This window comes from Loxodonta africana, chromosome 2 (assembly GCF_030014295.1).
Source record: "Loxodonta africana isolate mLoxAfr1 chromosome 2, mLoxAfr1.hap2, whole genome shotgun sequence".
Taxonomy (NCBI): Eukaryota; Metazoa; Chordata; class Mammalia; order Proboscidea; family Elephantidae; genus Loxodonta; species Loxodonta africana.
Window position 1 is genome coordinate 79,972,139 of NC_087343.1, and position 16,650 is coordinate 79,988,788.

Genomic DNA, 16,650 nt, shown 5'->3' on the forward strand with positions numbered 1-16,650 from the left:
GGTAATGACTGGATGACTGGCAGAGTTTATCATACTAAAACACTAATTATGTTTCCTCAGATGAACCGCACAGCCCTGCACTTTGCAGTGGGGAGGAATCACTTATCTGCGGTGGATTTCCTGCTTAATCACAAGGCCAGGGTGGATGTTGCTGATAAGGTGAGCCCACCTTCCTTTGGTAGAATTTGTTGGCACATAACCAATCTAAGTCTTCCAGCTATGGAGGAAAAATCTAATCACGTCAGATGTCTTTTCTTTATACACACACAAAATCTTTATGTTGGCAGTTTTCATTTTGGAATGGTCTATCTGAAGACATAGTATATGCAAAGAGCGCTGGTGACACAGTGATTAAGCACTTGGCTGCTGACCAAAAGGTCAGCAGTTCAAATCCACCAGCCGCTCTGGGGAGAAAGATATAACAGTCTGCTTCCATGAAAGAATTACAGCCTTGGGAACCCTATGGGGCAATTCTACTCTGTCGTTTAGGATCCGTATGTGTCAGAATTGACTCGAGGGCAATGAGTTGGGTATATGCTTTGTATTTGGTGACTAAAGTGCTTACTCATTACCCCTAGGGCTTGGGCTTCACTTATTTTCCCATATTGACCTTATGGCTTATAGCATGTATTTGTAAGATGGTTGTCCAGATTATGATCTCTAACACGGAAGACAGAAGCTAACTGGCCCTAGGGTGAGTAAATCTTGACTTTGCCCCATGAAATTTGATAATAAATAAGGCTTATTAAACACATACTATGTACCAGGCAGTAGTCTTAAGACTTTGACATTTAGCCCTCCCAATCTTGTGAGAGGAGTATTATTATAATAACAACATACAGATGAGAAACCTGAAACAGAGAGAGGTTAAAGATAGTACATCTAAGAAGAGGAGGAGCCAGGATTTGAAACTAGCTTATCCGATTCTGGAGTCCCTGTGTGGCACAAATGATAAAGTGCTCGGCTGCTCACCAAAAAGGTTAGAAGTTTGAATCCACCAAGAGGCACCTCGAAAGAAAGACCTGGCAGTGTACTTCTGAAAGGTCATAGCCGTTGAAGACCCTATGGAGCACAGTTCTACTCTGAAACACATGGGGTCAGCATGAGTCAGAATTGACTCAGTGACAACTGGCTTGTTATTGTTTGGTTTGTCTGATTCCAGAGACTGAGCTGTTGGCCATGAATCAGCTTAGCTATTTGTCTACCTAGATATCAAAACCCACTCTGAAGATTTACCACCTACTTTTCCCACCTTCATTTAATACTTCACTGTGGAACAAGGAAACCACTCGGGCTGGAGAGATCCAACATCATACTTATAATCTCCAGTTGGAGAAGAAGATGATGGCTCTTAAAGTCAAATTGTTCAGAAGATTCTCACAGAGCTAGCCTATTTTCTTTCTGGACTGTCACATCCTGGAGGGTAATGTTCAGCTTTGCTTTAGCTTTATGTCTCACAGGGCCTGGGCTTAGTAAATGTATGCAAAATGAATGAATGAGATCAGCTGAAACCAGTCAGTCATCTTGTTGGTTTTGTCTGCAGTCATAGACATGGCATAGATTTGACAATGATGAGTTTCTCAGTGTTTGACCAGTGGGACACGTCCCTCCTTGTCTTTTTTTTCCCCCCTTCTGGTATTGGTAAGCAAGTAGATTGAATGATGTGTAACAGAAGCAGAATGGCACCAATATTTTCAATACCATTTGACATCAATGTTGCTTTAGTTTTCAGAGCTTTTACATTGCTATTCAGATCTTTTCCACATGTGCACCATCCGGGAACCAGTCCAAAAACCTGGGCAGTGGTCTACCCTGCAGTATTCTAGTTCTCAAAGCCTTTGTTATACTGTTTGGGGCCATATCCATGGGCAGCTCGAGGGCGAGCCCAAGAATACACATGCAACTTTATGGGATCCCTTTCTTGAGCTCCCTCCTCTCCATGATCATCTCCTCCACGCTCTCCAGCTCCCAGAATCCCCTTCCTCTATTACTGGCTCTCTGGCTAGAAAGCCCAAGGTGTGGTCTCCCAACCTGGCTGTGTATTTACCACAGTTTGGTTGGCTTCTAGCACCAAGTGATGGGAGGGTAGAGAGAGAGAAAAAAGCAACAGAATTTCCTCCCACATTCTTCTGACCACAGTTCCCCTGATCCAGGAAAAGGATTCCCCTTTGTCAGAGCTGTAAGTGCCTGCTTGGCCACTGCTGCTCTCCCTGCTATCTTGGGGTTGCTGCTGTGGGAGCAGGACTAGCCTTGGGGCAAGGACAAAAGAGAAAACAAAAGAGGATCTCTTCCATTTTCTCTGTCCTGTAAGGGCCCCCATTATACTCCTTAGACGGGAGAGAGAGGGCTTCTCTTGTCACTCTTTCTGTCTGTACCAGGGCCCAGGTTCATGATTCATACTGCCTTTGAGTCCAAGCTGGAAGGTATGGAAGCAAAAACAGGAAACTCACTGCCAGATTCTTCACGTATTGAGTTCTGGTTTCCTTCCCTAATCCCCCTGCTGCCATTTACTTTTCAGTCCTGAGATAGCTGCTCCATTCATTCTGTCCAAAGATTTTAGTTACATTTGGATGGTGAGACAGGGTAGAGTGTGCTTACTCCATCTTTAATAACCACAGCCCAAATCTTATACTATATAAGTCAAGAGGATCATACAACAAATATCTGTATATCCATTGCTCAGATTGAATAGCATCTTTTCTTTTCAAGAACATAGCTGTGGATTGTTGTATTCCTAATATATTAAATACAGTACTGGTTTATATGTCATAGTGTAAGTCAGTCATTCCCAAAATGATGGAAAGATGTTTTACCAACTTTGAGGCTTTTCCAAAATATGTATATTTTCCAAAATATATAAAAAATATAAATATATATTTACCCTATATCTGAAGTACCAGTTGCCATTGCCATCAAGTTGTTTCTGACTCATGGTGACATTAACATACTTGGATGCTAACTGAAAGGTTGGAAGTTTGAATCCACCCAGAGGCACCTCAGAAGAAAGACCTGGGAATCTACTTCTGTAAAATCAGCCATTGAAAACTCTCTGGAGCACAGCTCTACTCTGACACACACAGGGTTGCCATGAGTTGAATCGACTTGAAGGCAACTTTTTTTTTTTCTTTAATATCTGAATTATGACTTTGCTAGCGTCAGCCTCTCTTAACTTTGCCTTGTGAGACTGAAATATTGTCAGGTGGGAAATATAGTAATTCCTAATGTATATCACTTCCGTGTCTTGAAAGTTCCTTCACCAAGTTAAGTATTTTTATGGCTAATTTAATTATTCACAGTGCAGTAGTACATAAATAATAAAGTGATTTTACAATCCAAGCAATGCCATATCTGGTGAGATCCAACAGCTTCTTTATCTAGGTGATGAGTTCTGAGTTTGACTTGGGAGTATACGCCAAGATGGCAAATTGTTTGTATTCGTTCTAATACGTATTTGCAAAGAACCAACAACAGAACCCCTTCACAATCAACATTTATTAAGTGCTTGTTGTGGATAAAGCTCAATGCCAGCCACTGGAGATTCAAGTAGGTGTTAAGTCCTATTGCTACCCAAGGTGTGGTCCTGGGACCAGAAGCATCAGTATTCTGGGAGCTTGTTAGAAATGCAGAATCTTGTGCCCCACTCTGGACGTTTTGAATCAGAATCTGTGATTTAACAAGATCCTCAGCTGATTGTGTTTGAGAAACACTGGTAGGAAATATAGTCCCTACTTTGAGGGGCCTACAATCTATCTGGGAAGCAGGGAAAGAGACTGTAAGAGATTAGGATCACTCAAGGCATTGCATGTTAAACACCAAATGCCTAGTCCAGCTTCTGTGGGTCTCCAGGTTCAAAGGGGTCTGCCTCCCTGAATGCTGGGAAGAGGCAGACTAGACAAATGAAGGCACTTACAAAGGATCCCAGGTAGGAGTGGAGGTGGTACTCAGAGAATAATGACAAGCATCCGTTCTAGGAGCTTCTGGCCTCTGGGAAGCCCCTTGAAAGTCATTGGCCTTCTCACCTATGAGCAGACTGGTAGTAACAGGTCATTAGTACCTATCAGGCATTTTACACTTTACAGAGCATTTGTGTGCCAGCTATGAGTGTAAGCCATGACCTGTGCTCTGAAACAGTCCCAAGTGTGTGAGCATCGACTTCAGAAGACATTGCTTTCTGAGGGTTCTGGGGAATTTACATCTGTGAGCAGTGATTCATTGCCTCCAAGGGACGGTGGCTCCACTCCAAATTTAGAGTTTTAGAGATGCAAGTTGTTTGCAGATTGAATTCCTGGCTTTTTAGATTTTATAATCAGCGTTTGAATTTTAAAATGTTGGCTGCTTTGAAATTAGGAAGGATCTCTTAGGGAAAGGAAAAGTAGAGTTCATACCAAAATGTGATTAATCACCTGTCCCAAATATTCTGGCCTCTGTTTTTTTTTTTTTTTTAGTTTTGTGTTTTAGGTGAAAGTTTACGGCACAAATTACAGCAAAATTTATACACAAATTGTTTTGTGACATTGGTTGCAATCCCCACAATGATGTGTCAGCACCCTTTCCCTTTCCCTTTCTACCCTGGGTCCCCTGCGTCTATTAATCTAGTTTTCCTGTCCCTTGCTGCCTTCTCGTCCTGCTTTTGGGCAAGTGTTGCCCATTTGCTCTCATATACTTGATTGAACTTAAGAAGCACATTAATCACATGTGTTATTGTTTGTTTCATAGTCCTGTCTAATCTTTGGCTGAAAGGTGGGCTTTGGAGTGGCTTCTGTTCTGAGTTAGCAGGGTGTCCAGGGGCCATAGTTTCTGGGAGACTCCAGTCTCTGTCAGACCGGTACGTCTAGTCTTTTGTATGTGTGTGTGTGACTTTAAATTTTGTTCTACATTTTTCTCCCGCTCTGTCCTGGCCTGCAGAGAACATTGGTGTACAAGTGTCTTTGTTGGGTATATTCCTAGGAATTGCTGGATCATATGGTCGTACCATTTTTAGTTTTCTGAGGAACTGCCATGCTGTTTTCCACAAGGGCTGTACCATTTTGCATTCCCATGAGCAATGGATAAGGGTTCCAATTTCCCCACATTCTTGCCGACATTTGTTATTTTCTGTTTTATTATTATTATTTTTTTAATCTTAGCCATCCTAGTGGAAGTGAAATGGTAACTCATTGTGGTTTTGTATTTGCATCTCTCTGATGACTAATTACATCTTTTCATGTGTTTGGTGGCCATTTGAATGTCCTCTTTGGTGAAATGTCTATTCAAGTCATTTGCCCATTTTGTGATTTGGTTATTTGTCTATTTGTCAAAGTTTTATTGTATATATTTTGGTTAGTAGATTCTTGTCAGCTATATGGTTTCCAAAGATATTCTCTCAGTCAATAGCTTGTGTTTTCAGTTTTTTGGTAAAGTCTTTTGATGAACAAAAGTTTTTAATTTTTATGATGTCCCATTTATTTATTTGTCTTTTGCTGTTTGTGATTTTGTTATAATATTGGATAATCCATTCTTGAAAGCTAGGCCTGACAGCATTGCCCCTGGTAGTTCTTCTAAGAATTTTATGGTTTTAGTTTTCACATTTAGGTCCTTAATTGATTTTGAATTTGTACAACACATATTTTGTGTGGACACAATTTAATCCATAACAACCTCTCAGTCAAGACAATCAAAAATTGCCTCCAGTTGAGGACCACCAATTTAGAGTCACCCCTCAATAATGGGGGACTTGCTATTTTATCTCTCTAAACCTGAACTCTACTGAGAATAAGAGAACGTATTAATTCCATTTCTGGAGCAGCCAAAATAAATGCCAAGATTATACACCTAACAAATAGAAGTGCCCCCATAGACCTTCTTTCCTTGTTTATCTACTCATAAAGTATACATCAAGCAAACTGGTTTCCCAGATTGCGAACATAGCGTATTAGGAGAGGCAAATATGGTGTGATGGGGGGCTTGCTTTTGGAAGGTACTTTTGTGGAGGTAAGGCGCCCTGGTGGCACAGTGGTTAAACACTCAGCTGATAACCAAAAAGTTGACAGTTCGAACACACCAGCAACTTCAGGGGAGAAAAGACCTGGTGATCTGCTCCCATAAAGATTATAGCCTTGTAAACCCTAGAAACAGTTCTATTTTGTCCAGTAGGGGTGCTATGAGGTAGAACTGACTCAGCCGTGTTTTTTTGTGTGTGAAGTTAATGCTGTATGTGTATGGTAGGTGTCTTAGTCATCTAGTGCTGCTATAACAGAAATACCACAAGTGGCTGGGTTTAACAATGAGAAATTTATTTCTTCACAGCAAAGTAGGCTGAAAGTCCAAATTTGGGGTGTTGGCTCCAGAGGAAGGCTTTCTCTCTCTGTTGGCCTACTCATCAATCTTCCCCAGGGCTAGGAGCTCCCCTGTGCAGGGACTCCAGGTCCAAACAACACGCTCTGTTCTGGAGCTGCTTTCTTAGTGGTATGAGGTCCTCCACTCTCTGCTTGCTTCCCTTGTAAGATAAAAGGTGGTACAGGCCATACCCTAGAGAAACTCCCTTTACAGTGGATCAGGAATGTGACCTTAATAAGGGTGTTACAATCCCACCCTAATCCTCTTTAACATAAAATTACAATCACAAAATGGAGGACAACCACACAATACTGGGAATCATGGCCTAACCAAGTTGGCACATATTTTGGGGGGGCACAATTCAATCCATGACAGTGTGACATAGAATTTCAATTTTATTTTTTTCCAGATAAAGAACCACTGTGTCTGCATCACTTATTAAATCATCCCACCCAGAATTGAAATATCACCTTGACTAAATATTAAATTCTCTCTATATTCCTTAGTTTTTAACAGTCTAGTATTAGCTTGGCCTTGGCTGAGATGGTGTGCTGTGGCTTATCCAAGTGAGGAATTCTCTCTTCTCTTCTCGGTGAAGCACGGCTTGATGGTAATTCACCTTGCAGCCTGGTCTGGAAGCCTTGAGATCATGCTCATGCTAGTGAAAGCTGGTGTGGACCAGAGAGCCAAGAATCAGGTAGGCACGTGGGTCACACCTGGAGGTAAGCTCTCACTGCACCAGCACAGGAATGCAGAGGCTCTGAGGACACTGTGTAAGTACCTCACCCTCCCCTGGTTCTCTTCAGGATGGAATGAATGCCCTCCACTTTGCAGCTCAGAGCAATAGCGTGCGAATCGCTGAGTACCTCATTCAAGATCTGCACCTGAAGGACCTAAACCAGCCTGATGAGGTGGGTTTCCAGTGGTAGAACAGGTCTCTCATATACCACACCCTACAAAACTGGTGAAGCTGCCCAAGCAGCCAGCACAGACAGACCTGGCCCTGTAGCCAGATGCTCCATCACTGTGGGGGGCCACACAGCGGAAGGGAAGTGGTGATGCTAGCAGTGGCCCTAGCCCCTGCCTGTGGGGAGGACAGGAAGCATTGATGAAGCACCCATATTTCTTCTCCCTCTCTATGCCCTCCTCCTGGCAGGGGTGCGATGGTATTCACACCCCCTTTCATCTTCCTCTTCTTCCTCTGACTGGAAGCAGGCTGTACAGAACCATAGGCCCAACTGACAATCTTAAAATTAAGGTGGGTTCAGAGACATATGAGGAATGAGCAAAAAAAAATTAGTCCACTGCTTTATCTAAGAAGAATCTCTGACTCTCGTTTAAATCCTGTAACAAAACTGTGGATTGATCAATGGAACAGACAAAGTCTACTCTTTCTGAGATTTGTGAGTTGGGGTCAGGTGCATTGGCCAGCCACCACACCCACCCATCAACTTATCGTACTATGGTGGCTTGCATGTTGCTATGATGCTGGAAGTTATGCCACTGGTATTTCAAATATCTGCAGGGTCACCCATGGTAGACAGACTTCAGCGGAGCTTTCAGACTAAGACAGACTAGGTTGAAAGGCCTGGTGATCTACTTCTGAAAATCAGCCAATGAAAACCTTATGGGTCACATATAGTGCTGAAATATATGAACATACCAACAATCTTCAGGATGGTGCAGGACTGGGCTATGTTTCATTCTGTTATGTGTAAGGTCACCATGAGTTTGAGTCAACTCGATGATGGCAACTAACAACAACGTTGGCTAAAGCTAGTTAGAGCTCGTATCAGGAACTCAGGGTCTATTAATTCATCATGGGAGTTCCCATATGTATTTGTTTAGAAAGGTATTGTGGAGTTCATGGAATGTGTTTGATGGAAAGGATCCCTTCTCCTTCCAAGAACCACTCTCTTGCCTAGTTTGTCATCAACAGTAAATGATTGAGAACAGCTGTGAGATTACCAAACAGGGTTCCTAAAATCCTTCTCTTTGGCCTAGAGGGAACTCCAAAAGCTAACAAGGAATGCTTTACTGGGAAGAGGCCTTAATAATAAAATGGATTTAATTAGGCCTAGGAGAGTTTGGGGAGCCCTGGTAGTGCAGTGGTTAAGAGCTCAAGCTGCTAACCAAAATGTGAGCAGTTCAAATCCACCAGCTGCTCCTTGGAAATTCTATGGGGCAGTTCTACTTTGTCCTATAGGGTTGCAATGAGTTGGAATTGACTCAATGGCAACATGTTTGGTTTTTAGGTTTTGGTTTAGGAGAGTTTGGGTGAGGATAGTAGAGATGGAGTACCGTGGGAAATCTTACTGAAGTTTCTCCTGTCTCCATAGCTCTAGAAATCACTGTGATCTTTCCATGGGAAAATGATTAGAGTAGACAGGAGTAGTTATGGGCGGAGTACTTTAGGTATCTTGGATCTACATGTAAACTTTCATCTAGTGATAAAAAATAAGTACTCAGACTAAAATGTTTAGGGGCCTGGGGAATAGAAGGAAGGGCCTCAGAGGCAATTCATATATTGATAGACTATAAGAATCTTGTGGTATAAAGTTATGTTGGTTTCAGCTAACGATATGATAAAAACTTTGATTGATTCAAAGGAATATATGAGAAGTCTCTGGAGATCAAAATGCTAAGAAGCTTCTCTTTTTGGAGGGTGGAAATAATGAGCATGAGGGTATTGAGAAGACGTTTATGTTTTTATTAGACCTGAGGCCAACATTTAACAGCCTTAGATTTAATCAAAACTATTGGCTCCAGCGGAAACCCTGGTGGTGTAGTGGCTAAGTGCTACGACTGCTAACCAAAGGATTGGCAGTTTGAATCCACCAGGTGCTCCTTGGAAACTGTATGGGTCAGTTCTACTCTGTCCTATAGGGTCGCTATGAGTCAGAATTGACTCGTCAGCAGTGGGTTTGGTTTTTGATTTATTGGCTCCAGTGTGTCAAGAGAGAACTAATCCAGCGCCTCCCACCCGCATCAGCACCAGGACATCATAGTCAACGCACTGCTCTTTTCAGCACTTCTTACTCATGGCAAATATTTTTGTTCCCTCTGAAACCTCTAGTTATTCAGGGACCTTTCCATTATGCTGGGGTTCTACTTAAAATCCTAATTGCCGGGTGAGGAGAAATGCCATGCAGTGTAGACATGCACCTGAGGCATTGTGGGCCTTGTGCTGTGTTCTGTCCAGCAGCCTCTCCTCACCTGTGTTACTTTTTGTTTTATAGGCCTGTCTAATCTTTGTCTGTAAAGTGGGCTTTGGGAATAGTTTCAGTTCTGGGTTAGCAGAGCGTCTAGGAGCCATAGCTTCAGGGGATCGTTTAGTCTCTGCCAGACCAGTAAGTCTGGTCTTTTTACATAATTTTGAATGCGGTTCTATATTTCTCTCCTGCTGTGTCCTGGACTGTCTGTTGTGATCCCTGTCAGGACAGTCATTGGTGGTAGCTACCCACCATCTAGTTCTGGTCTCAGGCTGGTGGAGTCTCTGGTTCATGTGGTCCTTTAGCGTTTTGGACTAATATTTTCCTTGTTTCTTCATTCATTTTCTTCATTTTCCTTTGCTCTGAGTAGAATGGAACCAATCGATGTATCTTAGATGGCTGCTTGCAGGCTTTTAAGACTCTACATACTACTCACCAAAATGGGATGTAGAACATTTTCTTCATAAACTATGTTATGCCAGTTGACCTGGATGTCCCCCAAGACTATGGTCCCCAGACCCCAGCCCCAGCTACTTGGTCCCTTAAAGTGTTTAGATGTGTCTAGGAAACTTCCATGTTTTTGCTTCCTTTTGATATATTTATAAGATATAGATTACTTTTTAATGTCCTTATTTTGTGTAATTTGGTGCTTACTGTTTTTTTTCCTTGATGATAATACGTTAAAAAGGCATCCGGAGGTTAAAGTAGTTGCTGTTTTCTTGGAGAGGAACGATGTTTTCATCTGTAATAACTGTGTCTTTTCTCATAACCTCCCATTTCTTATCAGCTGAGGTTTCTTTGTGGGTGGATCCTCTATTTGTTTAGCTATGCAGAAGTGCAAAGCTTTGTAGCACTGGATAAAAAAGCAAGGTCATTTCAAAGTTGAACAGATCCTTGATACTTCTAGTATCTAAGAACATTTGTCCCCAAATAGCTAATAAATATGGATTGGCTTCAATTTTTACTGTTGCAAGTGACAAAAATCCAGTTCAAACAAGGTTAAGCAATAAGAGGTAGTTTACTTTCGCACTCAACTAGCAACCTAAGATTGGAGGTTCAAACCCACCCAGTGGCACTGTGGAAGAAAGACCCAGTGATCGTCTTCTGTAAAGATTACAGCCAAGAAGACCCTATGGAGCAGCTCTAGTCTGACACACATGGGGTCACCATGAGTCTGAATCTACTTGATGGCAATAGGTCTGGTTTTGATTTTTTAACTAAAGAGTTCAATAATATACTAGCTTCAGGCATGGCTGGATTCAGCTCTTTTTCTTTCTCCAATACTTGGCTGTCTGTATGTTGGCATTATTCGTAAGTATACTGCCTGTGTGGTAGGAAAGATGGCTGCTACAGCCTCAAGTTGATATCCTTATGGATTTTGATCTGTGAGAAAGAAAATCTCTCTCTCATCAAATGTTCATATATAAATCTCAGGTATGAGTCTATGTCTGGCCCTGATTGAATGATGTGCCCAATCCTGAACCAGTCACTGTGACCGATATGCTGCCTTTTAATATGTGACTAGTATGGGTAAGATTATTACTTCATAGAGCAGAAGGCAGGCAGGTAAGCTGTGGCAATGGACAGCACTAAATGGCAGGAGGATGGGTTCTCCAAGGGAAAACCAAAGTGCCATTACTAAAAGAAAGATAAACATGGATGCAAAGGCAACAAATGTCCATTATAGGGCACAACACCCTCATGTATTATTTATAATCTCTGTAGACAAAAGGCTAACAACACCTCTTTTCCTTCTGTGTGAGAATTTAAACTTTGGCTAACTTTCTGCCTTTGTGTCCCTGTAAACCAGATACAAATAAAATATTGGCTATGTTACTAAGAAGCGTTGCTTATGATAGATAAGACCCCTAATTGGTAAATTGCATCTAGGCTGGGAGGAAATACAGATGAACTATAAATACCAGGGGGAAGCCAACTGAGCTGTCAGTTAGCCGGGGAAGGGAGCAAAGAGAATAGCTCCTAGACAGCTACATGGAATGTAGTTTGAGGAGGAACAGCTGATGGTGACAAGCTGTGGTTCATGTCCTGTGTCTTCTGAGTCGACTAGGGCCAAGTGTAGCCTGTGGTAATTTTGTGAATCTGAATGTTTAGTTCATTCAATACCTGCGTTGGTATTGTGGTCACTCTCATAATTCTGCAAGATAGGACAGTTTCTTCAAGGAAACTCTGCTAGTGAAAGGTAACAGAAATTCAACTCAGACTACTCTCAGGGGAGAAAAAAAAAAAAAAAAAGGAACAAATTGACTCATTCAGTTGAAAAATCCAGGCATGGATAGCTTCAGGCATGTCTGAATCTAGGAGCTCAAAAGATGTCACCAGAGCTGTTTATCTATTTTTCAGCTCTATTTTCCTCTGTTCTGGCTTCATTCTTAGGCAGATACTTCTTAGCAGGTGGTGAAGAGGGCTGCTCACAGTTTAGCTGGTGACCTAGAATAACAATAGAATGTGCCAGAAAGAAATCCCATGATTGACTGTGGTTGCTGTGGCTTGTCATGTGACCACCCCTGAACCAAACACTGCGGCCAAGGGTTGAATGGCAAGAGACGCAGGAACCTATACTTAACAGTGCCGCTAAGTGGGCCAGGGGCCATTCTTCAGTGGAAAAGATGCTGGGCAGAAAACAGGTAACAAGTATTCTTTTCTCCTGTCCAGTGCATTAGCAACCTTTAAAGGCCCTTTTCCTGATTTGTTGTCACCTGCCTCCCCATCCACAAACGCTTGTTCCTGCATACGGTTTCCAAGGAGCACCTGGTGGATTCGAACTGTCGACGTTTTGGTTAGCAGCTGTAGCTCTTAACCACCACACCACCAGAGTTTCCTGCTGTGTTATATACACCATATATCACCAGAACTCAATTGCTGTATTATAATTACTTGCTTTTGTGTCTGTCTTCCCTACTGGACTCTGCTGTCCTTGAGGAAATGGCAATATATTTTTCATCTTGGCCACTTTATTGCTTAGCACAATACCTGGCATATACTCAATAATTGTTGAATAAATAAATGAATGAATGATTTATAAGGGTGTGTGACCAAATGTTTTAATCTAATATAAATCAAAATCTTTCATTTCAGTTTCAAGATTTGTTTATATGGACCTTTATCTGTGGTCACCATATGCAGGTATTTGTATAAATCACACACAATAATTTTTGGTCTATCATTTCTGAAGAGTTGCTCATGGCTCATGGCTCATGGTCGTTCATGGTTATAAGTCAAGCACCTATTGCTCTTCAATAAGTAGGCAAACTGTGGCCCGGAGCAGTCTCTGATTTTTTTTCCCTTTCTTAGTCACTTAATGAAACTGAAGGGAGTCAAGCTTTCAAACTTTGATGGGTTGGGTATGTATACCACATTGGCAATGTATCTGGTCAAAGAACGACAAACTAGGTGAATTTTTTGGTTCCAATTTGTTTCCAAGTTGTGAATGCAAAACCCCATAGAACTGATCCCTGCAGACTTTATGTGTGTGTGTGCAATTTATTTTTTCAGTGTTTTCCCTTCCTATTCCCTCCAGTTAGTGTTATTGGGGAGTAGTGAGCTGTTATCTCAAGTTAACAGTGACCATGATCTTTTCATTACCCTATGTTAGTGGGAGATCAGGTGGGAAATCTCAGATTTAGGAACCTTCTTATAAAGAGGCTCGTACCTTTTTTTCACATTAGCAACATCTTGCTAAGCTGTAGTTATAACATGCCAAGCCAATTTATGAGAGTTTTCTTCTCTTTAATTGTAAAAATACTCCTCAGTGAAAGATTAAACAGGCCCGTGGAACAAAACAAGACTAAAGGGGCACACCAGCTCTGCGGTGGGGACTGGAAGGTAGGAGGGAACAGGAAAGCTGGTAATAGGGAATCCCGGGTTGAGAAGGGAGAGTGTTGACAGGTTGTGGGGTTGTTAACCAATGTCACACAACAATGTATGTACTAACTGTTTGATGAGAAACTATTTTGTTCTGTAAACCATCATCTAAAGTTCAATAAAAAAAAAAAGAAAAAAAACTGTAGGTGGGGCCCAGGCAGTGGGAGGCCTAGAAAGCTCTGCAGGTGATTCTAAGGTACAGCCAGCATTGAGAACCACTAGCTTAGGCTAATAGTGTTTCTGCACTTAGGGCTTGGCACACTGCCACCCTGAACAACACTGGGCTCCGCTAGGAGAAAAAAAGAAAGAAAAATACTCCTGCCTCCATTTTACCACCCCAACTTCTTTTTCATCCTTTTAAATATCTTGAGTTAGACGATTAAATTTTCTATGGGTCTTTCACTTTTCTTGATGACATTTTGGCTACTGCAAATGCAGTCTCCACTGATTACATGAAAAGTTGAAGAAATTATCATAATGAGAAAATTCTATGTTTGAACTTCCCTTTTTAACAAATCACACCTAAACACTCCCTCTTGGCTATGTTCTCTAAATAGTGCCTCATTTCTTCATTCCATTTCATATAGACCTATTTTCAAGAGTTTTTGTGCTGACTCTTGGTGGACCTTGGAGAGAAATATATGAGCAGGGAAGGCCTAAAAAGAATCAGCTGATAAAATGTCATGTCTGATTATAAGATCTTGAGAAATAGTATAAACTGAGAAGAACACATACTTTTGTGGTTAAAGGCGGGGAGGGAGGGAGGGCGGGAGAGGGTTATTTACTGATTAGTTAGTAGATGAGAACTACTTTAGGTGAAGGGAAGGACAATACTCAATACACAGAAGGTCAGCTCAACTGGACTGGACCAAAAGCAAAGAAGTTTCCAGGATAAACTGAATGCTTCAAAGGTCAGCGAAGCAAGGGCGGGGGTTTGGGGACTATGGCTTAAGGGGACTTCTAAGTCAATTGGCAAAATAATTCTATTATTTTGAAATGTGGCGTCTGGGGTCTTAAATGCTAACAAGCGGCCATCTAAGATGCATCAATTGGTCTCAACCCACCTGGATCAAAGGAGAATGAAGAACACCAAGGTCACACGATAACTATGAGCCCAAGAGACAGAAAGGGCCACATGAACTAGAGACTTACATCATCCTGAGACCAGAAGAACTAGATGTTGCCCGGCCACAACCGATGATTGCCCTGACAGGGAGCACAACAGAGAACCCCTGGGGGAGCAGGAGATCAGTGGGATGCAGACCCCAAATTCTCATAAAAAGACCAGACTTAATGGTCTGACTGAGACTAGAGGAATCCTGGCGGTCATGGTCCCCAATCCTTCTGTTGGCCCAGGACAGGAACCATTCCCGACGACAACTCATCAGACATGGAAGGGAGTGGACAATGGGTTGGAGAGACATGCTGATGAAGAGTGAGCTACTTGTATCAGGTGGACACTTGAGACTGTGTTGGCATCTCCTGTCTGGAGGGGAGATAGGAGGGTAGAGAGGCTTAGAAACTGGGAAAATTGTCACGAAAGTACAGACTGGAAGGAGGGAGCGGGCTGACTCATTAGGGGGAGAGTAAGTGGGAATATGGAGTAAGGTGTATAAAAGCTCGTATGTGACAGACTGACTTGATTTGTAAACATTCACTTAAAGCACAATAAAAATTATTTAAAAAAAAGTCATGTCTGAGTAAGCCACATAAATATTAAACCCTTGAGAATTTCTGTTTCAAACATTTTTATCAATAAGACAAGGCTTGATGTGATGCACAGGTACCTAATTCAGGGTCCGACACATGGTAGCTTCTCAATAAATAGTTGAGTGAATGAACTATTGAATAGATACAGAAAGTTCATAAAATTTCTACATTTAAAAGGGAATCTCATTGTCTGGCTGTGACGTAGTAACTCCCCTGGGCTTGGGAAAACCTTCCTGAATAGTATTTCTCTGTCCCTGTGAAGAGGAGCCCTGGTGGCACAGCAGTTGAAGCACTCAACTGTTTACCAAAAGGTCAGTGGTTTGAACCCACCAGCCACTCCATGGGAGAAAGATGAGGCAGTCTGCTTCTATAAAGATTTACCACCTTGGAAACCCTATGGGGCAGTTTTGCTCTTTCTTACAGGATCACTGTGAGTCAGAATCGTCTTGACAGCAGTGGGTTTGATTTTTTTTTTTTGGTCCCTATGAAATGAGTTCTGTGCTTACATGGAGTTTGCCACAGTTTGGGATGACAGGCCAGAACTGGATGTGGTTTAGGGGTCAGAAGATGAGAGATTGTCAGCATCTTCCCTCAGAAGGGCCTGGAATGCCATGATCAGAAGAACCATCTTGGCTCCCTCATCACTCACCTTAAACACAGGGAAGGTTTTAACAGTAACCAGAATGTGGGGTTAAAATGCTTCCAGCCTTGTCACTTGTGTGGCTTGTTCAGGAAGTGTGTAATGAATGCTAGAAGTTTGTGATTGAATTTCAGAAAGGAAGAAAGCCATTTCTTTTGGCAGCTGAGAAGGGCCATGTTGAGATGATCGAAACACTTATCTCCCTTAATCTGCATACCTCGGAAAAGGACAAGGTGAGTTGGACTTTTATTTCCTTGGTGAGAACAAGAGAAAGGAGAGTCACAATCAGTGTAGGGAGTAACAGTTAGTGTATTGATTTGGTGATGACATTTTGGTCAGCGGTAGAATTGTTAAACTGTTCCTACAGTCAGAGAATCATGGGATATCCAGGTGAAATTCATCGCCATTGACAATGGATTGTCCAGATTGGCAGTTTTAGCTCTATAAGTGTTTGTGAAGTCAATAGGCTACATAGGTTTTTCCACTATCAACTCCAACCTGCCCCACCCCTTCCGTGAGGTCCCCTGGAGACTCAGCCCCCGCTGGCTGAGGAGGGAGAACCCCAGGGTGGACATCCATTTCTATGTGAACATCTGTGATTATTTTCTTAGGATAAATTCCTAGGAGTGGAATTGCAGGTCAAGGGGGTTTGCACATTTTTAAGTCTTTCAGTATACAGTGCCAAAACTACCTCCCAGAAATCTTTCATCAGTTTACCCTCACCTATGTTAAATGGAATTATTTTCATTTTATTTTTTTAAAGCAAATTGGTGGCAAAGGTAGAACAAGAGGTAGAGACTGGTTTTATCTACTGGTTCAAAGAACTCTGTCTTTTCATTTAAATCTTTAAATCTTTATAAATTTCACTTAAAACTGTGGGTAATGTAACTC

At 42.0% G+C, this 16,650-nt stretch overlaps 1 protein-coding gene across 1 annotated transcript in view; it reads left to right on the forward strand.

The window, feature by feature from the left end:
* ANKDD1B (ankyrin repeat and death domain containing 1B) overlaps positions 1-16,650 on the forward strand; it is an 81,024-nt gene that overhangs the window by 18,092 nt on the left and 46,282 nt on the right. The window contains exons 3-6 of the mRNA XM_064273289.1: positions 61-159; positions 6,914-7,012; positions 7,122-7,226; positions 15,894-15,992. Of these exons, the coding sequence (XP_064129359.1) occupies positions 61-159; positions 6,914-7,012; positions 7,122-7,226; positions 15,894-15,992 (402 nt within the window). The remainder of the gene's footprint in view (positions 1-60; positions 160-6,913; positions 7,013-7,121; positions 7,227-15,893; positions 15,993-16,650) is intronic.